Consider the following 26,628-nt stretch of genomic DNA (forward strand, 5'->3'; position numbering starts at 1 on the left):
CAGCCTCTGGGAACTGGACAGATTCGTCCACAGACTCGGGGAACTGGACAGGCTCGTCTACATCCTCGGGGGACTGGACAGGCTCATCGACTGCCTCAGGGAACTAGACAGCCTCAGGGAACTGGACAGGCTCGTCGGCAGCCTCAGGGAACTGGACAGGCTCGTCGACAGCCTCAGTGTTCGGAAGAGCTGGCAGTGACTAGGGAATGGCCTCCATGGCTGGGAGAGCTGGCAGGGACTGGGGGAAGCGACCTCTGTGGCAGTGGGCACTGGCAGTGACAGGGGAACGGCCTCCGTGGTCATGAGCACAGGCAGTGACAGGGAAACAACCTCCATGGCCGTGGGCTCTGGGAGTGACAGAAGAACGACTTCCAATGCCATTGGCAATGACAGGGGAACGGCCTTCATCGCCGTGAGCGATGGCAGCGGCAGGGGAATGGCCTCCATGTCCGTGAGTGCAGGCTGGGAGCAGGGTCCCTTCTCCTCCTCTTCCGTACGGCCAATGGCACTGGCACTGGGACATCCGAGGCTTCAGTCTCTGGGACAGATGAAACTTCAGGCGAGACTTTAAGTGCTGACGGACTTCAGGAACTGGCTTATTGGCCATGGCAGGCGTGAGCCTGGATTACTTCCATACCTCACAGTGTAAGGGGATAATTTGAGCCTCAAAACATAGTCAATGAATTCAACCAAGGAAAGTTCATATCTGCCACCTGGCAGACAGGATTTCACAGGTTAATTTAGTCCGAACCATTAGCAGTCCTTGAGAAAAATATCTCCCCAGTTGAAATCCTGGACGAGACTGCAAAACTGCTCTATACATTTCTTGATGGGATCACACAATTGCCAAGCCACTAGATAGATAGTCTGGTCAGATGTTCTGTAACGTTTGCAGGAAAGAGGTGAGAGAAAGAGGATCTATGTGCAGGTTTTTCATTCAAACTAGGAGAAATACAAATTTCTCCAAATACTATGTCCATTCATAGTTTGTTCTTTAATTCATTAACTTTTCTCTCTTGTATCTGTAGTGATTTAGCTGGTATAAGTTTGAACCCTGTCATCATGGTCATGTTAGTCAGTTAAAATTAAAATGAATCAAATCCCCCTGACATGATTGATGTAAAAGGGATGAATGAAAAGAGAGTGGTAGATGAGTAATAGAGTGAACAAATTTCCTTCAGTGTCACTGTGTAAGTGTGTTGTGTTATCTAAAAAGGATTATTTATTAGCCATGTAAACTTGATAAATATTGTACTATGCCATGGCAAGTTTTAGAAGCAAGGTCTGAAATTATATTTGTGTTTGTGCTTTTTGTGTGTGAGAGCATCTGCTTTTGACAAGCTCATTGCAATGTGAGATTAGTAGGAAATGCTGAATTGTGGGGAGAAATTGAATCAGATTACAGTGAATTTTGGCAACGGATTATCTTCAGTCCCTTCTGTGTATCCAAGAAGCTTGAATGAGTGTTTATGAAAGAGGAGGAGCAAAAGAGAGAGAACGAAGACTTTAGAGACTTTAGGCTTAGAAGAAGGGGGTTTGTGTCTTCTTTTTTTTTTTAGCACATTTTGAGACTCTCTTTATCTCTTTCATTCTATATATTTTGATCTCTCTAACACATATCTTGCTCCTTTGGTTAGGATTTGGGCTGGTGTCATGCCAGCAGTCCTGCTGATTTCATGGCTTTTACCAGAAGCCTCTTTACTTCCTTCCACTGGCATCATGCTGTTTGGGAGAATTAGCTGATCGCCTGAGGGTTTTTTTCTCTACAAGCCTGAGACATTTAAAAAGGCTTTTTGAACTAAATCTCTGCTCATCATATTGGGTTCAAGTTGTCATTCCTCTGGGAGCTAAAGTAAAAGTCCCTGGGTATACCGTGCACATGTAAATAAAGCACACTAATTGTACTTGTGTTACACAAGTTTACACTTTTCTTGATAAAAATTTTTTTTACCTCTATATTAATGCATTTCTATCAGAAAACATCTTGCCAATACAGTCTGGTGCATTCTGTAACACTGATATATTTATTTCATTTTATTATTATCTAAAATTACTTTGCTATTTTTTTAATATGCAACATATTCTCACAGAATAAATGTATTCACATACAAATAGGTCAACACTACAGTTCTGATATATTTTCCATAGGTGGGCTATGAGAATGCAGGCACAGTGGAGTTCCTAGTTGACAAACATGGAAAGTACTACTTCATCGAGGTCAACTCCCGCCTACAGGTGGAGCATACTGTTACAGAGGAGATAACTGAGTGAGTGCCCATAAATTCAATGGATTAAACTTTACAAAAAGTGAACGTATTGTATGTATAACCTAGTTTCATAGTATGAACGTTACTGTAACTAAATTTTGCAAACAGAGTTTTAGGTTCCGAGTTATACATTTTGCCGCAGTTACCTGGTGAAATGAACTCGGAAGACCGAGGCTCAAGCCTAGCCAAGAATGTAAGACATGTGAGAAGGAAATATCATAAAGCGAAAAGAAATTACATGTTTGCATCAGAAAATGTGTTTTTCATTTCACATTTGCTTTTAGGACATTATCGATTAGGTTTAGGTGTTGCTTTAGGGCAGGGTTATTCAATTAAAGTTCCAAGAGGTCCAGTCTTGTCATTTACTTCCCAGTGAAGGTCCGGACAATAATACCTTACATGGTGTCAGAAGTCAGTACGGCTATGACATAATACAAGAAATGCTATTTTTTTGAGAATAGATATAATACATTTCCAAGTTGGCAGCAATAGTACTTTGTAACAGAAAAAGATGAAGAAAAATCCTAAACAGTAAAAATTGTCCCTTCATAACTGGGAAAGGATGAGGACATTCATCGTTCTTCAACAAACTATGCAATCTGAGCAGCATTCATGTTGTAATATGTATTTGTTGTCCTGTGCTCTTAAGTCTACATGAGAGAGGTTGCATACAGGTTTGTGTGTTTACTTGCACTTGTACACGTATGCGTTTGTGTCTTTGTGTACATATATTTTCTTTCTCCATTCCTTTCTCTGAATCTGTGTGCCTGGAGAATATTACATTTACATATGCCATTATGCTCTAGCCAGATGGTTTCTTATCGAATTGACTCACAATAAAACATATATATCATGTACAGTGACAGTGACATGTAGCAGTTAATTAAACAGTTAGCAAAGGACATAAGTCAAGCAATGAAACCAGAATTTGAGTGCCAAGAAGAACAATTGTGTGGAGATATTAAAATGCTGCAATATTTGGAATGACAGCACAGGTACTGTATAGAAGCAGTACTATTACCCTATATAGTAAATGGGAATGAATGTAAGCAAAGTGGCGTCAGGGCCATGGGTGTGGAGGCATAAGCTTCAACAAGCTTAGCTGATCTAGATGGCTAACCTGGTTTCTACCTGATAGACTATCTTGCTCAATAGGGATGTGCACAAAGCTAAATTCCTTATTCGGAAAAGCATGAATATTTGCTTCAAAACAAATAACAGATTTATCCAAATAATAGAAAAAATATTTGTTTGACTGATTATCCAAGAAGCACAAGGATAAAGAGTCATTGTAAACAAACATATCCAAAATTACAATAAATTTATGAATCTGTGCAGCCAATATTTCTAAAGTTTAAACCTTATGAATGAAAATGCACATGTGTGATTTCAGATTGGATTTCAGACTCAGTTTGCATTCTCTGTTAATTGTGTATGTCTGGAGCTTGTCAAGTGTAAGATTAATTAAGGTACGACATCATATACATGTTCCACTTCTTGAAATCTATATGTTACTGTATCACACGATTCACACGTAATGATTCCCATGTATTCATGTATATCCTAAACCTGAGCACGATGTTAAATTCCTGACCTGAAGAGATGATTTCACGTCGGAGCTCGTCTGTCCGTCTCTTAAAGTGGACCATATTTATATCCACATCAGTGATTAAGGGAATTATTTGGTTAAGACTTTATTCCGAAAAAAAGTTAAAATGCTCCAAAAAGGTTTAAATGCTCTATAGATAATTAATCTATTCAGAATATTCCTGTTCATGTAAAACAAATAAAATGAAACATGCTCTGTCTTTTTTCTTCTTTAAACTGTGCTACATTTATGAATGTTACATGTTCTTGAGCTCTGGAAAGGTGCTATATAAATTTAACATCATTATATTATTATTATTATTATTGTTGTTGTTATTATTATTATGTAACTAAATAATGGTGTCCAATCATAACAAATCCTGTTAGTCTTATGGCACTTTCACTTGTTTGTAGGCTATATAAATTTATTTTAGTTGCTTTTAATGTTTGAATTTGTATTTAATATTCTCACAAAATTTTGCTTTACATTTCACATTTTGCTTGACAACTCCTGCCTCCAGAGTAATGTTAGACATGCACAGACCTAAAAGACAGTACCGTTTAAACAGATATTAGTATCAGAAATATCAGGAGAAACATATATGTTACGTATGTAACCTCAGTTCCCTGATGGAGGGAATGAGACGTTGTGTCAGAGAAGCGACACTAGGGGTCTCTCTTGAGCGCCGAATATGCCTCTGATCTATGAAAAAAGGCCAATGAGAAGTTGGCAGACAGTATTTGCATACCCCGCCCCCAGTCATACGGGTATAAAGGCAAGGAAATACTATGAGTTCATTCAGGATTTTTCTGAGGAGCCGGAAATGGTCCGGCCACTACAGTGGCTCGGCTCAGCGACGTGGCCTGGAGGACACCACGTCTCGTTCCCTCCATCAGGGAACGGAGGTTACATATGTAACCTAGACATTCTCCGTCTGTCGCTCTCTCGATGTTGTGTCGGAGAAGCGACACTAGGGGTCCAATTTAAATCACGCTATGCACTGAGCCGTGTACGTGTTCTGCTGACACAGGAGCGGGCAGGTATTTCACGTGCACAGGTGACCAGCTGTGTCAGACTGCACATACCCTTCCCCAATGCCCCAAAAAAGTCGTCGGAATCCTTCTGTTTACCCTAGACAGGGGAACAAGGCGACGCTTGCCAACCTTGTAATGGGCAGAGCCTGGCTGGGCATCTTTTCTCTCTATGTTTCTCCGTATAGAGCAATAAACGGCCGGGGCCCTTACATGCATTGAGGGAAGGGGGCCTTACCCAGTTTCCTATTCTTTCAGGGGGAAAAGACCCTGCGGAGACCACGCCTGCCCGGAAGGGGAGGTAAGAGTGGTGAATACATCACTTGGGTTTTTAGGTGACATGAAAGTGGCGCAGTGGTAGATCCAGCCTCAAGGAGGGGGGAGTTGCTACAAAACGGCGACAGGAGGGAGGCTGGTACTGCCTAAGGGAGACGCGGGTCCACTTTTGTAAGGGGACCGTGCTGCGGATAATACACACAGGGGGAGTCCACGTAGGAGTCCTTGACCTGTGGAGCACCAATTCCAGTACGTGGTAGATTAAGTACCCATAGTGGACTGGGTCGGCGAGTTCCTCCACTGAACTGCAGACCCAAAAGGGCTAGGGAGGAATCATCCAGGGAACTTAATGAGTGGGATCTACTGGGAGAGAAAGTGCACAGTTTTACCTCTGCCGAGGGAAAGGGCACTGGGAGCAAGCGATCCACCCGGCCAGTTTGTCAGCGTGTCACCGAGTTCTACCGGCTCGGACCTGAGAAGACACGGGACCATACTGACTCAACCCGGAGTTTGTAAAATCTTGCAAAGCTATTAGGTGTTGCCCAACCCGCAGCTCTGCATATGTCCGCCAGGGAGGTACCCCTGGCCAGTGCCCACGAGGATGGAACACTTCTTGTTGAGTGTGCTCGGACCCGCAAGGGGGCATGGCCTGGGTGTGATAGGCCAATGAAATGGCGTCCACGACCCAGTGGGAAAGCTTCTTTTGGAGACAGTGTTCCCTTTCCACTGTCCACCAAAGCAGACAAAGAGCTGCTCAGAGCATCTAAAGCTCCACGTGCAGTCCAAATAGGTGCGCAAAGCACGTACCAGACACAGCAACGAAGAATTGCTGTGTACCCCTGGGCCGCTCCGCCGTCGAGGATAGCGAAAGCGGATGAGCGAGTGGCTTTGTGACGAGTGGAGAGGGGTGCTCTCCATGATGACGTCAGCTCATCATGCACCTCCAGGAAAAACGGGACCAGGGGGGTGGGGGGGGGTGTAGCTGTGAGCGGCGCCCAGACCCCAGGAACCAGTCATCCAACTGTGACGGGGGTTCCAGTCCAAGCCCACGCTGACGGTGGCCCAGGGAGTCATCCGCATTAGATCCCCGATGCAGCGGCGAGCTCATCCACCTTGAGCTCCAGAGGACAGGCAGGCTGCCTACTAAAGGCCACAGCTACCTAAAACCCTCTAGTGCCACCAGCTGCCCAAATTTGCTCTTTTGTTTATTTTAATAAATTTTGAACCGATTACTTTGAACCTATGATTACTTGGCTCAAGACAATTTGATTGCACTATTGCATTCGATTGATGACGTCATTGCCCGTCATTAACATTTTTTGAAAAATACTTTTTCAAGCTCGTACTAGTCCATTTATCTGATTTGCATGAAAATTTGCCTGCATCATCTTAAGTCACTCATGAGAGAATTCACAGAATTTTTATAAACCATACCATTCTAGAATGGCACTTCCACGAATTCGACTAAGAACGTGCAAAATTTAATTTGAGGCTGTATCTCCACAAAGCTTTGAGTTTGGGATGGAACTTGGTACATGTCATCACAATTAGGCCCTGAGGTTACCTGCAGTGTTTTTGCGCACTGCCCCCTACTGGTCATGAGATATGAAAAAAGCTAATTTTTGCTTATAAATTCTGAGCTGTTTGTCATAAAATCATCAAATTGGTCTCATTAGATTCAGTGGGGTATAGCGAGTCCAACGCTATGAAAAATTCCTATGTTGGCCATTTTGGACGTTGGCGATTTTGAATTTAGGCACAAAATGCTGTATTTTATGAATGACTTGGCATATCGTTATGAAACTCTGTATGTGTCTTTGGCACCATGCTCTGAAGGGACTTAAATAGTTTCAGGATAATGCCACCTTGTGGTAAAAATTATTACGTTATTTCTAAAAATGCCTGCATAGATATTGACTCCTTTTGCCTACTGTCATGAGACTGGTCTTGATAGATTGCCGAGAACAATGATACCAATTATATGATGATTGAACAAACTGCCTGTCTGCCATTTTTAAATGTTTTGAAAACCTACTTTTTCGAATGCTTTAACATATTCACACCAAACTTGGTGTGTTATGACAACCATGACCCGAGGTTACCTGCACAGTTTCAGCACAGCACCACCTAGTGTTCACGAGATATGAAAAATGCTAATTTTTGCTAATAAATTCTGAACGATTCCACATAAAATCTGGTCATGTTAGATTCTGTGCAGGATGCCGAATACCACGTTTTCCTATTTCGGCCATTTTGGGTGTCACCCATTTTGTATTTTGTTTTTAAATTGCTTTATATTTCAAATGCATTAACATATAGTTGCGAAACTTGTTATGTGTCATTGGCACTCAAAACATTTTGGAACAGCACCACCTTCTGGTCAAAAGTTATACAAAATTTTCATAAAATGCTAATAACTTTTGATTACTTTGTACTATTGTCACGAGATCAGTCTTGGTAGATTCTGTGGGTCATGCCAAAAACGTGGATACCAATTATGCCATGATCGATCGAATGTCCTGTCAGCCATTTTGAAATCCTTTAAATACATACTTTTTTTGTCATATTTTAACCAAAATCGAATCAGATCACGTTAGACCAAACCATTTTAATTTTTTATTATTTTGATGGCATGGTCAGGACCACACCTTAACCACACCATATCAATTTGTTGACAGAGCTACCTGTTGGCAAAGTAATAAGCTTTTATGTCCCATTGCAATTGATAACGTTCATGGTTTTCAACCATTTTGCCTAAAATCATGACCAGCTTTTTCCATTTTTGTGCCTAATAATGGTTGATGTGCTTGGCCCCTTAATTTCTGCTTGCAGCTATATTTATTATTATTATTATTATTATTATTAAGCTATTATTATGAATATACATTTTCAAGGCATATTTTATTTATAGTAACTATAAACATAAGAGTAACGTTTATAATAGAATACAGATACAAATTATGACTTTGCTGCATACACCTATTGCTCAAAATGACAGGAGCTGGTAGATAACCATGGTCCATGAACAAGCAAATGTAGTAGTGTTCAAATCAAGAAATCTAGCAGTAATAGTGTTAATTCATTGCTAATGCAGTTGTAGTGCACAATGTTAGTTATTCAAAGTGGGTCAGGGGTGACATTTTTTACATAATACTTCAGCCAGTTGCTGTGAATGTGAATCCCAAAGGAGGTGAATTATTGATACCCTTACACTGTTTGAAAATAAGTGATGAGTCGACTGCTCTAATTGGTTATTTGGAGTAGATTATGTTCTCCATTTGAGTATTGGTTTCATTATTAACATGTAATCTGTAGACCAGGGATGTCAAACTAATTTTAGGTCGATTGAACTAAACATCACATTGTGCAGGCCTATATTTTAATTTGTTAAAGGTGCACTCTGTATTTTTTTTTATTGTTGTGCTGGTCAATATGGCAGTCGTCTTTGACTTAAATGGACAACTAGAGGAATGGATGCAGCATCATTCAAGTGCAATAGTTTTAAGTTACCTAAGCCATTGTAGAAACATGCTATTCACAGTCAGCCATAATTATTTTAATCCATGAGCGAAAGAGTCCAATAACAGGGCAGTTACTGAGATTAAGTATAGTATTTGGCTGGTCATGTGATCATAACATGGCAGCTGCTATGAGGAAACCCTCTCCATATAGAATAAAACAGCTTTTGTAAAGTTACTGATATGACTGGAGTCTTCATCTAATATGAGTGTTTATTATTTTATAGCCTACATTTTTCCAAATTACTATTCATTTCTTTGGGAGTAAACATTTCTAAAGAGGAAAAGATTACAGAGTGCACCTTTAAACCTTGGTGTACCCACGAAGAGCACATGTGCAAGATATGCTCTTTTGGAGCTTATGACATCCAGTATTATCTCTAATAACTACTGAAAATTTAATGGTTTAATATTTGGGTAAAATTAAAGAGATTACATTTAATTTTGTAATTTCATTCACCAGTGGCCTTTACATTACATAGTGATATAAAGTTATAGGAACAAATGAAGCTACAGTAACATATGTAATGGATAATGTACAGATAAGCTGGTTGTTATCGCAAAATAGCTCCGATGCAGAGGGGTCTTGTATCACACTTAAGGGGTTTTTGGAGTTCTGGTGATATTCAATATGCAAAATTACCATCCGACTGCTCATTATCCAGCTTATTACAAGACTACTTGTCAAATAAATACATAAGTAAATGGACATGAAATATTGATTTGCATTGAAATTATTTTATTAGGTGAGATGAAAGAAATCACTAAACAGATCTGCACCTCCAGTTTGCATGGTTTGCATAGTTCTGGTTGTGTTTATTTTGTGAAAATGACTGTCTGACTGCTTATTATCCAGCAAGACTTGGGGAGCTAGTTATAACACACAAGGTTTAAACATTTCCACACATGCTGGTAAGACGAAACTTCATTGGCTTACTTGTTGCCATATCAACAATGTGTAGAAAAAACAAAAAGAATTGTGGAAAAATTCAAAATACTTTGGAAGATATTGCCAAAAGTTCATTTTAAAGTAGCAAAAGTAAAAATTCACACGATAGTAAATTTATATCTCTGTTTTTACTGTTTATTTAAAATGAGGCAAACTTTTCATTCCAATTATTTCATTTTAATCTCCAATTAGCTAGCATCGTACATCGATTTTTAATTCTCAGATAGCCAGCAGAAGTGACCAGCCAGGTCTAAAACCCAGATGCGCCAACAGGGCACGTTGTAAATGCATTACAATGTGCCCCAATAACAAAAAACTATGCAATTCCATGCAGTCAGATGTGTAATTTACATAATTCCCCTTAATGCATGTGTGTGTGTGCAGGAGTGTGTGTGTTTTGTCATCAATCCATGCATTATTTCGGTCAATGCTGTGGCTTTGTTGTGTATTTATTGTCAAGTGTCAAAATTGTTGCTAGATTATATATGTTAATAAATGACTTTATTTTTTACATGAAAATTTTGTTTATCTTCTAGGCTTTTTAGTTAGATCAGATACAGTTTTTAGAGGGGGACTTTAAGCTGTTATATGGACTTATTACAATGTGCCACTCAGCTGTTGTAACATTTCACTTTCTTTTTTCCGAGGTAGATTGCGAAAAAAGTGTATGCTGTATACATGAAACAAGACCACATATGTGTAATAGACACGTGTGAAATTAATGTGAAAAAAATCAAAATACATCGAACCCCAAGTACATTTACACAAACTTAAGAAAACCAAAAAGTGTTCGATTGTGCCCCACTCTCCCCTACTTGCCAAAAAAATTAATAAATGGATATGAAACACTAATATGAGTTAAAATAATTGTATTAGCTTTCCTGTAGAGATCACAGAGTGATTCGAGAAGAAGGAAAGATGACTCGCAGTGTTCAAAAAATGCTGGGAAATCATTGAACTTCACGACATGTGACCCTACAAGAGTGATTATTAATAGGCTGTCAGTCACCTTCAAAAAAAAATCTCGTTTTAGAAAAGAAAAAAAAAATTATCCACTGATTTTCAAAGCTGCTACATAGCAACGACTTTCTACTCACTGACATTGATTGAAATGTAGTGGAGTGAAAAATACGATATTTGGCTTTCAAGTCAAAGTCACAAGTTTCCAGAAAAAATAATACTCAAGTACAGATACTCAAAAAGTGTACTTAAGTACTGTACTCAGGTAAATGTATTTCGTTACTGTCCACCTCTGCTCGCAATACACGAATGACCAACCTGAAATGTCTTAATACCCGGATGGCGCATTTACCAATCAGAATTGAGTAATCCAGAGGCCCATGCAAAATGTAACAAAGCTTAAATTACATATACTTATGAAATTGGTAATTGAGTAAATATGAATAAAAAAAATACTGACAAGAAAAAGACAAAACCATTCACCCCCTGGTGACTGGTCCTAGTATAGGTCATAAACCCCGCCTCCCCATGTTATTCAACTGGACATGAGACCAACTAAACAATTAAAATACACTTCACATATCTTTTTTCCAAAGATAGTTTCTGTCATTTACTGTATTTTCTATCATGTTGATGTAAGTGTTTGTTTTCAAAATAAGTTTGTTTTTAGTTAGTTATTTGATGCTATAAAAACGGTGCTGTGACATCATGATTGACAGCTGTGATTGACAGGTTTTCTGAGTGAAGTAGTCACTGATGCACCAACAGACTTTTTTTCGGGATCTTCGGAGGACTGAGGAGATTGGAGCTTTAAATGTAATATCGACATTTCTATAATTAATTATTTCACACCGTCATAAGTCAAAAGTGCAGGGGCGTGTGCTTGCGATTGATTCAGCGAGAGTGTGGGCGGGGCCTTGATTTCGTGGCTTTACTTCCTGCTCACTACTGCGCAGGTTTGGTCCCGAAATCTCAACTGCACAGACTCAAGTCCCAAGATGTCAGCGCCATATCGGGACACTGGCGGCTTCAGTTCTCACCAATGGAAAAAAGCGAAGGGGCGTCGTCCATCTTTTTTTACAGTCTATGTTTTAGACCCAGTTCCCTTTACAAAAAGCTTCACTATGATGCTGCGCTTTTGCTAAGCGCTACGGGGAACAATCCTGCATTGTGAACAGCTGTGAATTTGTGTGTAACACGTCAATGAACATTGACCGGAATTTATAGTCTTGGCTGGTGATGATCATTAGATGCACCTGTGGCCAGGCTATAAAATAGAGGCATCACCAGCGTGTCATCAGATATTTTTCATTCAGAGCATACTGTGCTGTGTGTCTCACAAACCTGCTAAAAAAAAAACTTTCTTCAATTTTGTTAGGAGTTAGAAATTGTTAGCCAGTGCGCAGAACTTTCTTTCCTTTCTCTCTCTGCTCTGAAAGAGATTATATATATATATATATATAAGGCTACAGAATTCAATTCGCTCGCCGCCCTCCACGTTTCAATGGCGTGGTTCCCACTACCGTAAGACCGGAGCAGGCATGTCTACTGTGGAAAGAACTGCAAAATCTCTTGGTAAAAGGGGCCATAGATCATGTTTCCCTTCCAGAGAAAGAGTCAGGCTATTACAGCAGATACTTCCTGGTTCCCAAGAAGGGTGGGGGGTTGTGTCCGATTCTAGATCTTTGAGGCTTGAACCGCTCGGTCAGGGTGTCAAGTTCAAGATGCTAACTGTCAAGTCGGTCGTGTCTCAGATCCAACATCACGATTGGCTGGTCATGATCGATCTAATGGACGCATATTTCCATATTGGAATTCTGCCACAGCACAGGAAGTTCCTGAGGTTTGCTTTCGGGGACGAAGCCTTCCAGTATCGGGTTCTTCCATTCGGCCTAGCCCTATCACCCCGCACATTCACGAAATGCATGGATGCAGCACTGGCTCCTTTGCGACTCCAGGGCATCCGCATTCTGAATTATTTAGATGACTGGCTGATACTAGCACAGTCTCAAGAACTGGCAGTTCAGCACAGAGATATCGTCTTGGCTCATCTAGGTTCTCTGGGTCTGAGACTCAACGTCCAAAAAAGCGTTCTTTCTCCGACCCAGGAAATTACCTATCTAGGGATTATATGGAACTCGATCACGATGCGGGCACAGTTGGCTCCCGCTCGTGTCAGGTCCATCCAGAACTCCCTGAGCAATCTCAGGCTAGGTCAGAGTTTCACTGTTCGTCAATATCAACGAATACTAGGTACTAGCGAATACTAATACTAGCTGAATACACCGTTTCAGCTGTGGCTAAAAGCCTGGGGATTTCATCCAAGGGCCAGTCCCCTAAGACAAAGCCGAACGCTTTGTTCCCTTTCTATGTGGTTCAGACCCCGGTTTCTTACCTTGGGTCCCACTCTCGGTGCATCATGTCGTCGCAGGATGCTAATGACAGATGCCTCTCTGATGGGTTGGGGTGCGGTCTTAAGTGGTCGTCCAGCCCAAGGGGAATGGGAGGGTCATCAGCTCGAATGGCACATCAACTGCCTCGAGCTGATGGCGGTATTTCTGGCCCTGAAATACTTCCTCCGACATCTGAGAGGCTGCCATGTCCTTGTTCGGGTGGACAACACAGCAGCAGTCTCCTACATAAACCATCAAGGAGGTCTACGTTCTCGCCACCTGAATTTGCTGGCACATCGGATTCTCCTTTGGGCCCAGGGCAAGCTCCTGTCACTCAGGGAAATTTATATCCCTGTACGCCTAAATGTGGGAGCAGATTTTCTGTCCAGACAAAACATACACAAATTTGGTAGTACAACAAATTTGGGAGAGATTTTACAGAGCAGAAGTGGACCTCTTCGCCTCTCAAGAGACTGAGCAATGTCCCCTGGGTCTGGACGCGATGGCGCATACATGGCCCAGAATGTGTCTGTATGCGTTTCCCCCGGTTTCTCTGCTCCTGGGAGTCTTGGCCAGAGTTCGCCAGCAAGAGTCTTGCCTCTTACTGATAGCGCCTTGCTGGCCGAACAGGATTTGGTTCTCAGAGATGATATCTCTCCTCGACGGCTCGCCTTGGGCGATTCCGGACAGGAGGGACCTTCTGTCACACGGGATATTTCATCCCCGGCCCAAATTGTGGAAACTTCATGTTTGGCCCCTGAAGGGTACCAACAAGTTATCGAGACCATTCTCAGTGCTATGGCTCCCTCCACCAGAAGAATCTACACCAATAAATGGGGTGTCTTCGAAAAGTGGTGGAGTTTACATGGTGCAGATCCAGTTTACTGCCAAATTGTTTCAGTTCTGGACTTTCTGCAGGAAAAACTGTCAGCAGGTATATGCCCCACTACTCTCAGGTTTTATGTGGCTGCCATTTCGGCTTGCCACACCTTGATGGACGGGGTGCCTTTGGGGAGGCACCCTCTACTCGCTCACTTCATTCTTGGAGCCAGGCGACTGAGGCCTCCTGTTAGGACCAGAACTCCCTCATGGGACTTAGCAATAGTCCTGGAGGGTCTGGTTGAGACCCCCTTTGAACCTCTAGAGTCAGCGTCTGACAGACTTCTGACTCTCAAGATTTCTCTTGTAGTGATTACCTCTCTTAAGAGAATCTGGGATCTACAGGCTTTGTCTGTTTTGCCGGCCTGTTTAGAGTTTGCCCCAGGTATGGCCAAAGCTATCCTGCATCCTCATCCTGACTACCTTCCTATGGTGCCTTTTTCGACACTACACCCTGTCACTCTGGAAGCTTTCTGCTCCCCGCCGTTTTTAATGCCGGAGCAGGAAAGACTTCACGGAATCTGCCCAGTCCTTGCCCTTCAGACTTATGTCCTCCGCACTAGCCAGTGGCGTAAGTCAGGGCAATTATTTGTCTGCTATGGGGGCCGCAACAGGGGGGCGGCCGCTACCAAGCAGATTATGTCACATTGGGATGCTATTGCCCGCGGTCAAGCTTCGCCAGTAGGTGTCAGGGCTTACTCCACCAGAGGGGTCGCCTCCTCTAAAGCCTTGGCTAGAGGGGTCCCTCTGCAGCAGGTTTGTGATGCGGCAGGCTGGTCCTCTCTGCACACATTCATCAGATTTTATAGTTTGGATGTTCATGCTACTCCGGGTTCTTACGTCCTTGAGTCGACATCCCAAGCTCATGCCTGAACAAGTTTGTGACGCGGCAGGCTGGTCCACTCCGCGCACATTCATCAGTTTTTATGGCAGGGTCATGCCTGAACAAGTTCGTGATGCGGCAGGCTGGTCCTTTCCGCACACGTTCATCGAAATGTATGGGTTAGATGTTTCTGCTACTCCGGACTCTTACGTTCTTGAGTCGACATCTCAAGCTCACGTCTGAACAAGTTTGTGATGCGGCAGACTGGTCCTCTTCGCACACATTCATCAGATTTTATAGTTTGGATGTTCATGCTACTCCGGGCTCTTATGTCCTTGAGTCGACATCCCAAGCTCATGCCTGAACAAGTTTGTGACGTGGCAGGCTGGTCCTCTCCGCGCACATTCATCAGTTTTTATGGCAGTTTCATGCCTGAACAAGTTTGTGATGCGGCAGGCTGGTCCTTTCCGCACACGTTCATGGAACTTTATGGGTTAGATGTTTCTGCTACTCCGGGCTCTTACGTCCTTGAGTCGACATCAAGCTCATGTCTGAGACCTTTTGTGAGCACACTTCACAACCGCAGGGGTCCGGACGGCCCCAGTGCGGCGGCGTGGGTATTGCGTTCCCCATAGTGCTTAGCAAAAGCACAGCATCATAGTGAAGCTTTTTGTAAAGGGAACGTCTCGGGTTACATGTGTAACCCTTGTTTCCTGAAAAAAGCGGAACGAGATGCTGCGCTTTTTTGCCACACTGAGATGTCCTAGGACTGCTCTTCAGAAAAAGGTATCTGACGACACGCTGGTGACGCCTCTATTTTATAGCCTGGCCACAGGTGCATCTAATGATCATCACCAGCCAAGGCTATGAATTCCGGTCAATGTTCATTGACATGTTACACACAAATTCACAGCTGTTCACAATGCAGGATTGTTCCCCGTAGTGCTTAGCAAAAGCGCAGCATCTCGTTCCGCTTTTTTCAGGGAACAAGGGTTACACATGTAACCCGAGACGTTTTGACTTGACCACATGATCTGATCACCAAAAATGTATCTTAATACCAGGTGGATACAGGGTCTTAATTACAGGCCTGCTTCTCAGTCCAACAACATTGAATCAGTATTAATGTATCATATCTAAAAATGATTTAGTTGAGACTATAAGGATGTAACTTGTTTTCACCTGATGTTTTTCTTTGTACCTCTCCATGTTCATTATTGCAAAGCAAAATAACAAAAGACTTCAGACTGGGCAAATGATCTTTGCTCTGGTGTAGTTGCCACCCACAGATCCAGTTTCAGTTGAAAAGTAAAAATGTGTGTGTGTGTGTGTGTGTGTGTGTGTGTGTGTGTGTGTGTGTGTGTGTGTGTGTGTGCATGCATGTGTCTATAATAAATGTTCATCTGCCACCCCACCTTGAGAAGTTGGTCAAGGGGAGAGAGGGACGATACGAAGAGAGAGGGAACATGTGTTAGGAACAGAATGTGCATGAGCATGAATATGAGAGAGAGAGGAAGGGAAAGATAGAGGGTCATTATAAATAGCAATCACCTCCCCTGATAACCTATGAGCTGCCCCATAATGACATAGAGATGAGTCTGATCTCATCACACACACACACACACACATACAGATGCTTACAAGTACGCAGACATTAACTTACTGATGAGTCAATTGATTGATAGCCCTCCTTTCACTCTCCCTCATTCACACACAAACACATGTTTTCCAGTTCCTCAACACAGAATTGGAGACTCATACATTATAAATATCAAGTGCAGTTGACTGTGCTTCTCTGAATATGCTCTCACCGCTTGAGCTGCCATCTTAGATTTGAAGAGGATTTAGTGAAATATATTACAAGGATTAGCCTGTTGCTATGGATACTATGTCTGTCTCCATTGCACGTGGACATATAAATGGTGTGTAATGCTATTTATTTGTGCACAACTATTTTACCTATTATAAACAAAAATTATACATTATGTGTGGCCTTTGTTTTGTATGTGTGTGTGTGTGTGTGTGTGTGTTTGATTTGATTTGATTCAAAGGCTGTAATTTCCTCTCCGTGTGCTTATTGTAATGAAAGAATGGAAATATTTAGTCTCAGTTGTGTAATATGGGACATTCTTTTCTTCTAAAATCTCTAATTAAAGAGATAGCATACCCAAAATTCACTAATCATATACTCACTCTCATGCCATCCCCAGACTTGCTGAACCCAAACAAAGATTTTTTGAAGAATATTTCAGCTCTGTAAATCCATACAATGCAAGTGAATGGTGGCCAGAACTTCCAAAAAGGTCCAAAAAGCACATAAAGGCAGCATAAAAGTAACACATACGATTCCAGTGGTTAAATCCGTGTTTATTTTAAGCGATACGATTGGTATCGGTAAAAACCTATCAATATTTAAGTAATTTTTACTATAAATCTCAGCTTTCAATTTCTTGTTCACACACTTTTTCTTTTATTTTTAGCGATTTGCATTCTTTGTGAATATTGCCACCTACTAGGCAGAGAGGAGAATTTATAGTAAAAAAGGACTTAAATATTGATCTTTTTCTGACCCACACATATCATATCACTTCAAAAGACATGGATTTAATCACTTGAGTCATATGGATAACATTTATGTGCTTTTTTTTGGACCTTCAATGGTCTGGCTACCATTCACTTGTATTGTAAGGACCTACAGAGCTAAGATACTCTTTTAAAATGGTAAATGATGAGAGAATTTACATTTTTGGGGGAACTGGCCCCCACAGTGAGTCTGGTTTCTCCCAAGGTTATTTTTCTCTATTAATCTACATCTTATGGAGTTTTGTGTTCCTTGCCACAGTCGCCTACAGCTTGCTCACTGGGGTTATTAATACAATTATTATTTAATAATTTTTAAACACGATTAAGAAAAGTATTTTACCTAAATTGCACAATGATGATTCATTGACTTTATAGACATTACAGTTTTATCGTCTGTTAATGCTGATCTTCTGTAAAGCTGATTTGAAACAATGTGTGTTGTGAAAGGCGCTATACAAATAAAATGTACTTGACTTGACTTGAACTATCCTTTTAACTTGAATTATTTTCAGTTTAATACTGACTGGTTCTGTGTTTTTTGTTTGCATGTTTGTATAAATTCATCCAAAGTTTTGCTATGGTTATTTATGCATATTTGTGCTGCTTTTACAGATACTCACAGTTCTTATTTCCATTCAGTCTAAATGGAGAATATAGTTGAAGTCAGAAAAGTACATATATTTAGGTTGAAGTCATTAAAACAAATTTTGTATCCACTCCACAGATTTAATATTAGCAAACTATAGTTTTGATACGTTGTTTAGTTTGTGTTTGTGCATGACATAAGTTTGTACATGACAAGTAATTTTTCCAACAATTGTTTACAGACAGATTGTTTGACTTTTAATTCACTATATCACAATTCCATGTTAACTGTGCATTTAAGCAGCATGGAAAATTCCAGAAAATGATGTCAAGCCTTTAGACAATTAGCCAGTTAGCTTCTGAAAAGAGGTGTACTGAATTGAAGGTGCACCTGTGGATGTATTTTAAGGCCTACCTTCAAAATCAGTGACTATTTGCTTGACATCATGGGAAAATCTAAATTAATCAGCCTAGACCTCAGAATAAAAATGTAGATCTCCACAAGTCTGTTTCATCCTTGGGAGCAATTTCCAAATGCCTGAAGGTACCATGTTCATTTGTACAAACAATAGTAAGCAAGTATAAACACCATGGGACGACGCAGCCATCATATCGCTAAGGAAGGAGACGCATTCTGTATACTAGAGATGAACATAGTTTGGTGAGAAAAGTGTAAATCAATCCCAGAAAAACAGCAAAGGACCTTGTGAAGATGCTGGAGGAAACAGGTAGACAAGTATCTATATCCACAGTAAAACAAGTCCTATATCGATATAACCTGAAAGCTGCTCAGAAAGGAATAAGTCACTGTCCCAAAACTGCCATAGAAAAACAGACTACAGACTACTGCACATCGGGACAAAGATCTTACTTTTTGGAGAAATGCCCTCTGGTCTAATGAAACAAAATTTGAACTCTTTGGCCATAATGACCATTGTTATGTCTGGAGGAAAAAGGGTGAGGTTTGCAAGCCGAAGAACACCATTCCAACTGTGAAGCATGGTGGTTATCATGTTGTGGGGGTGCTTTGCTGCAGGAGGGACTGGTGCACTTCACAAAATAGATGGCATTATGAGAAAGGAAAATTTTGTGGATATATTGAAGAAACATCTCAAGACATCAGCTAGGAAGTTAAAACTCGGTCGCAAATGGGTCTTCCAAATGGACAATGACCCCAAGCATACCTCGAAAGTTGTGGGAAAATGGCTTATGGACAGCAATGTCAAGGCATTGGAGTGGCCATCACAAAGCCCTGATCTCAATATGATAGTACATTTGTGGGCAGAACTGAAAAATCATCTACAAGAGAGGAAGCCTACAAACTCAGTGACTCAGGAGGAATGGGACAAAATTCCAGCAACTTATTTTGAGATGCTTGTGGAAGGCTATCCAAACATTTGACCCAACTTAAACAGTTTAAAGGCAATGCTACCCCAAATACTAACAAAGTGTATGTAAACTTCTGACACACTGGGAATGTGATGAAAGAAATCAAATCTGAAATAAATAATTCTCTGTACTATTATTCTGACATTTCACATTCTTAAAATAGTGGTAGTGATAGTAGTGATCCTAACTAAAGACAGGGAACGTTTTCTAAGAATAAATGTCAGGAATTGTGAATGTGTAACGTTAGTGTGGGAAGCAGGAGCAGGTAGACAGGTGGATCAGATCCAAACGCAGTTTATTAAGGTTATGACAAAACAAAACAAAACACTGGAACAAATGAAAAGTCCACGGTGGGAATAAACTCAAACACAAAATAACACACAGTAGGTGGGACAAACAGCGAACATCCACGAAGGGCTGGGGAATCCTTGAATGCACTAGGGGAACAGAGAGAACAGCAGGAGGTCATTGGAATAAACGGGAACCGTGAAGACGAACAAGAAACGTCAACACACGACAAAGGGATGGGAAAACAGCGGGGTTTAAATAACGAGACACGGTAATGACAAAATGACGGACAGGTGCGGACAATAACGCAGTGACGGGGCCGGAAAAGACGGGAAGAAGGGAAGTGTAGTTTTTCACAGAGACAGTGAAACACGGGCGGACAACAAGGAAGACATGACAGGAAGCGTGAGTGGTGAGACAGAAAACACGGAGCGGACAACAAGGGAGCGTGACGTGGACGTGACTAGTGACAGGTGAAACAGAAAACACGGTACAGACAACAAGGGGTCGTGACACGGAACGTGATAAGTGAAAACGGAGAACATGGGACGGACAACACGGGATCATAACAGAATGTATTTGGCAAAGGTGTATGTAAACTTCTGACGTCAACTGTACATATGGAAATGCAGCTAGTGATTGAGATAGAAATGAGATTAAAGTAATATTCCAGGTTAAATGCTATTTAAACTCTGTCAACAGCATATTCGATTGAGTTTAAATGTTTGTGTGTGTAGGGAAGTTTCCGCGTGATATGAACTAGAAGGAGTTCATCCCTAATTATAAACTGGCCAAAAACTTTACACTAAGATAAGTTATGATGGAAATTGAACATTTCAAAGATATTATATAGATTATGCACTATTTCTAGATGATTTATAAAATGTCACCAGTTCTACTCGACCCACCACGAGCAGGATTCGAACTGGCGATCCCCAGGATGGGAGTCAGATGCACAAGTAAGGAGGGTATAAAAGCCATGGCCCTCGCTTGCTAGTATGTCTCTTAAGGCAAAGAGAGTGAGTTTTACTGATTGCACAGCTATCACGTACCAGCTGGCTACCATTACACTCCCCCCCCTAAACCTCACTCTCTTCCGGGTCACGGCACCAGTGACAATGGTCCAACTCAACCCGCCTCGAGCAGGATTCGAACCACCGATCCACAGCACGGGAGTCAGACACACAAGAAAGTAGGCTATTAAAGCCATGGCCTCTAGCCACAGTCACTATTGTGACTCTTAAGGCCAGGAGAGTGAGGTTTCCAAATGCACCAGCTGGCTACCGTTACATAGGCACATTAACTCCTTTGTGCAGACTGTCAGATTGCCTTGCTTCCATTGAAGCACACAAGATGCTCTTTGGAACATTCTCAAATCATGCTGGGATAACATGGATCATGAGGTTTTATTCATGTCCACTTAAGAGTATGCAGCCATTAAAGCCATTCAGAGACATTCATGTTAAAATTTCAATTACATATTCACTCACTAATTATTTCACTCAGCATGTTATGCTGATAATATAATATATAATTTCCAATAAAATAAAATGTATTTTATTAGTGAAATTACAAAAATGCTAAACAGAAGCATTTTCACTAGTGGTCTCATAGTGTGGAACAATGTTTAAATGGTACTTCATGCCAAAAGGTTTGCCGACCCCCAAATGTAGGGTTTTGGTGCATTTGTTTGTGCGTGTACGATTTTATTTCTGATAAGTGTTACAGTATATATGTGTGTATTTATACTGTATATGTGTATTTGTGTCTATGTTTGTCTGGGTGGGTGGGAAGATGGATGTGTGTTATGTTCAATCCACCACATATTGAGTATTGACTGTCCAGCAATGCCACTGATTTGCCTTAGTAGATCTTTATTTTGTGGTTGCACTGTTGGAGACAGAGAGAGGGCACAGGAACAACGATAAACACAAAAGAGGCTGAAAACTTAGTGATATTAGTTTGTAGAAAGGGTAAAGTCTGGAGTGAGTGAGGGTTTTTGTAACCCAACACCTGAAAATCTATTTCACCTCTGTTTCTGACACTAATACCCTTATCAATCTCTGTGATTCAGTTCGCAACCTTTCATTTTCTATTCGTTCTATCTACATCACCGTTTTCTCCCATTTCTCTCTTTTCCCCATCCCTCTCTCCCACCAATTTTCCCTTTCATCTTTTTTGTAAACTCTTTCTCATCCTCTCTGACTTTTGTGTTTTCCTTTCCCCTATTAATTCTTATCAGTTTGTTTTGATAGTTTCTGACTCTTCCTAAAATTCAGTCATTTATTATTTTCTCAACTCATTCTCTGTGTACATTTAACTCCATTTATAGTTTACACAATTTTCTTCAGCTCATGACAGCATAATTTGCAGACTGCAGATACATTTTCTAGATAAAGTGCTCCATTGACATCTGAATGTCTGTCAATTACATTCTTCATAATTTGTGTGTACACATTCTTTTAGATGTGGATTAAGTTTCACTGCTCTCTGTGCTGCTTGATTCTGATTGGTTGCTCATATTGAGTACTCACATGCATATTGATCCAAGTATTTCTTTACCCAAGCTCTTGCTTAACTCTCTGGGGTCTGAGGGTGGTTTGGGCCCTGGAGAAGTGTTGACATGCCTTGACATTTGTGCTTTTTTCAGTTTCTTAAAAACATATTAATGGCTAAAGTCTGATAACACTGTATTCAGCACAAAGTGGGCTACAATAATATGTGAGCAACATGTATGTACATGTTTGTATTTTTGAGAAAATAACATTTATGTGTGGAAAAAAAATGTAAGTCATTGAAATAAGGCCATATAACACATACTCAACATTTGTGCACAAGATTTTTAGCCTAGAGTTTTTGCTACAAAATGATGTGAAAACCATCCTGATCACTCATTCGTACAAAACAATATAGTAATTTAACTTTTGTAAGCCACTTTTAGTGTTATAAAGGTACGAGGAGGTGTGAATTATCATAAATATTTATGTGATTCACACCTGAGGAGACAAAGACCCCTCCCCTTGGCCTATCACTGAGGAATGTGACAGAGAGAGAATGAATGTAAGGAGACTTAATGATCAAAATCAAGTTTTAAGTTAAAAGAAGTAATCAGACTTTACATAAAGACTTCACTCAAATATTTTAGACCTACACTACTGTTAAAATAAGTCTCTTCTGCTCATCAAGGCTGCAATTATTTGATCCAAATTACAGTAAAAACAGTGATATTGTGAACTCTTTTTCAATTTAAAAGAACAGTTTTCTATTTGAATATATTGTAAAATGCTATTTGTGATCAAAGCTGAATTTTCAGCATCATTACTTCAGTCTTCAGTGTCACATGATCCTTCAGAAATCATTATAATATGCTGATTTTCTAATATGGGCATATTTACACCCGAACACATATTTGCAAGCAGAAGCTTGTTGATGATAATGAGGCAGCATAAACACTAGTTAAAATATAATCTAAACTTTATATTATTAACTTTAATATTATTTTTATACCATATTACGTATCATATTTATATCATACAGCATACAATTTAAATACCCGCTTTAGCCGAAACAACATTTAAATGTAACTAGAACTTGCTTATTACAGTCATACTTAAAATTTCAATACTCTGAATCCTGGCTGACAAGTCTGGAAACAGTCCCACTAGTAAAATATGTACATGTTTATTTAAAATAGCTGTCAACTAATGTAAGCAAAACTAAATGACTTACTCATCCGAAATTGTATCCTCGGCTGCATCAAGTCACTCTTCAAAATGCAAACGTTCCGCTCTTCTTCTGAGGAAAATGTTAACTCTTCGTCACTATCCAGGAGTTTCCTCGCCTGTGTATCTTGCAATCTTTCAAACACGCAGAAAAGTGAATGAACTTGTTGTTTTTAAGGCACAGTCGGAGGCATTTACCGTTTATTGATTGTCTCAGCACATTACCTTGTGAATAGCACGCTCTGCTGGTGGGTGTGATCACATTAGGGATAATTAGCTGAGCCAGGTGAAATTGTACATCGCTTTGTTTCATACAGATTACATTGCAGGAGAATATTTGTTTTAAATTTGAATTGTTTTTTTTTTTTAAATAGACATATAAGCTTTCTTTAGAAGTTTCAAGTTTGTGTGATAAGTATTTCAGTTCATTTTTGTGACGTGTTTCAGAAATATGCTCACGAACACAGAGACTGCTGAAAGCTCACCCTTTTTAATTTCTTTAATTTACAAAAGCACAAGGTTTTGTTATTATTGTGAACAGACACAAATAAAAGTAGACCCTTTATAGTCTCTAATGATGTCTTACACTTATCTGTATGCCCCAAAATGACAAAGTATTTTAAGTTGTTTCCGCTGTAATGTCGACACCAGAGGGTTAAGCATCATAAATAAAACCAAACAAATGACCTCAGAGGTCAATCTCCTCTGACACTCTTCTCTACTGATCCCAGGCCAGTTTTACCATCTCTTATACAACTTGGACAAATAAAGTTATTCTTAGTTCAGGATTTCAATAGAATTCCTAGTGGGATTGTATTTACTTTCAAATCAGTTGGAGGCATGTAGAACTGTAGCCGGTAGCTTTATGTGCTCTGGGCATTGCAAAGAAGGATTTCATTAAATGTAATTGCTCCTGGTGGACATAGTCTTGTGCTGGAGCTTTACCCTCTGCTGTTTTTGCTTCTTCTTAGCCATTTTGCAAGTGGATTTTTAAGCTTATAGAACTGATTCTAGTATGGCAAGATTTGGGTCATTGGGCCTCATTCACAAAACTTTAATTAAATAATATATATGAGTAAATTGGGAGTAATTTACGGGTAAAAAGAAACTTCCCAAAAATCTTTCTACGGATTCACAAATGCTGTGTACACCCAAGATTTATTCGTTAAATGAGTTTGTTGGTTTTACATATGTAAATACGGGGTAGTGTACAAGTTCATTCACACATAATCCATGGCCATGAAAACAGCATATAAGGAAGGCATCAGACTCGCTAATAAATGTTTTTAACATCTATGGGGGAACAGTAATGAAATTAATGATTTTGGGTTTTTAGGAATGAAGTGCATTCACATTGTAAATTTTTGATTTAGCAAAAACAATAGTGTCTGTGATCAGAAGTTCTTTCGTTAATCAAACAGTCCAAGAGGTAAATAAAAATGGTTTGACATAAACAGTATATACACACACACACACACACACATCTCTCTCTCTCTAAAAAGATCAAAAATCAAACTTCTTTTTAACTAAAGTTATTTATTAAGGTTAATTACACTCGTTCACTTATCATTTTTTATGATTATTAATTCTATCAAAATGTACAGTAATCATATCAGTTCACCTGGAAGAACACAAATCATTTGGATGTCTTAAACAAGGTACATGGTCGGGAAGAGGTGTAAAAAAAATTTAAATATGAAAACTTTCATGAATCTCAGAACAGCTTTACGAACGATTTACAGAAACATTTGTTCTGCTTGTGTTTCATGAATGAGGCCAAATGTGTGTATGTGGGTCTTGTTATTTGCCATTTAGCAGACAATTTTCTACCAAGTATGCTAATTGCACAAACTGTTCCCCTTGAGCAGTCTGAGGTTACCAGTTTTACTCAAGGACACAATGATGACAGAGGAGAATCTTAATAAGTCACATTACAACTAAAACTGCAACCTTTGGCTTAGCAGACCATTAGGATACAACCTTTTCTTTTCTTTCTTTTTTCTTTTTTTTTCTTGTGTTTTCCTATTCCCTTTACTTTTCCTTTTTTTCATTTGGGTTTGGAATGTGGAAGTAAACTACAGTCGGGTAAAGTTGGTGAATGGGAGACCTTAGCAAATATTACTTCATGACTAAGTTCAGGCATGAAACTAATTGGTGCAAGTTGATAGGTCCTTTGAACTTGTTATCTGTTAGCCAATCAGCTCACTCACATGTAAAATATCAAGCCAATTGGCTCACATGTGTAAGCTGATAGGTCCTTTAAGGTGCCACTATACTATCCAATAAACTTGGGTCTCTCTCTTTCCTAACATTTAAATGTTCTCAGTTTGCAAGTAAGTTTTTCTCCAGCGCGCAGCAACAGTTTTCTCTGAAAATGCTATTTGCTCAGTTGGTTGCTGGGGCTTTTTCTTCTAACAGCTTGCGCAGTAAGGTCTGCTTTTGGTCATGAGACTTAGAAGCACGTAGAAGCATTTGTGTTTTGCATTTGTGTAGCATACTTTGTTGGGCGATTAAATTTATGTCTAATTGTGCAGCAGCATGTCATACCTGCTTGATACAGCATGTCTTGCATTTTCCTAATTGTGCAGCAGCATGTGGACACTCAGTATGTCTATGTAAGTTCTAGCAGTAGCAAGTCTTCATACTTGCTCTGCTGCAGTAGCAGCAGTGTAGCAGATCTAGTCTGCCGAGAACAATATCCTGTAAATATGTCACGCCCACATTAACATGCTAAATTTTTCCAAGAGTTGTCATGACTGAAATAAGATTACTATGTATGTTTCCATGGTGGTGGATTACGATTGTCAGAAGAGCGAAAGTTGCTAAACTTACTGTCATTTACATTTAAAATGAATGCCGGGTTAATAGAACACAAAGAATAATGTTATACATTTACAGTAAATAATAAAAAAATTTTTTTTTTGATATATATATATATAAAAGTTTGCAATATTTACACTGCTAAAAAGGTGGAAATGTGTCATCACAGGAAGTGAAAAGGGTCCCCTGTATTCAGTACACAGATTAGATAAATTACTGCTTGTACAGTCTTTTTGGCTCTTTTTGATAATACATAGCTTTTTACAGTGATTGATTTCAATCATATTTACCAGCATATTGCAAGCAGATGAAATTCAGCACAGCTACTCAAAAATGTCAACAGGTTGCACCCTCTGCGCTCAATCATCCGTGCCTCACAGCACAGCTCAATGCTCAGGCCTATTCACTTTGACCTAAGGTGCTGCATGAGGCACATAGAAGAGCTCCTTGCTGAGCCCCACTGAGCATCATCAAACAATGTGGATAACTTAAGCTGTGAGGATCCGTGCCTGCTTGTGTTTGATATGATTGGAATAATGAGCCTTAGGGTGGAGCAG

The 26,628-nt window shown here is 40.1% G+C and overlaps 1 protein-coding gene across 1 annotated transcript in view; it reads left to right on the forward strand.

The window, feature by feature from the left end:
* Positions 1-26,628, forward strand: part of pcxb (pyruvate carboxylase b) — a 299,005-nt gene that overhangs the window by 44,394 nt on the left and 227,983 nt on the right. Inside the window, exon 8 of the mRNA XM_052091332.1 lies at positions 2,149-2,267. Within this exon, the coding sequence (XP_051947292.1) occupies positions 2,149-2,267 (119 nt within the window). The remainder of the gene's footprint in view (positions 1-2,148; positions 2,268-26,628) is intronic.

Source organism: Xyrauchen texanus, chromosome 2 (assembly GCF_025860055.1).
Source record: "Xyrauchen texanus isolate HMW12.3.18 chromosome 2, RBS_HiC_50CHRs, whole genome shotgun sequence".
Taxonomy (NCBI): Eukaryota; Metazoa; Chordata; class Actinopteri; order Cypriniformes; family Catostomidae; genus Xyrauchen; species Xyrauchen texanus.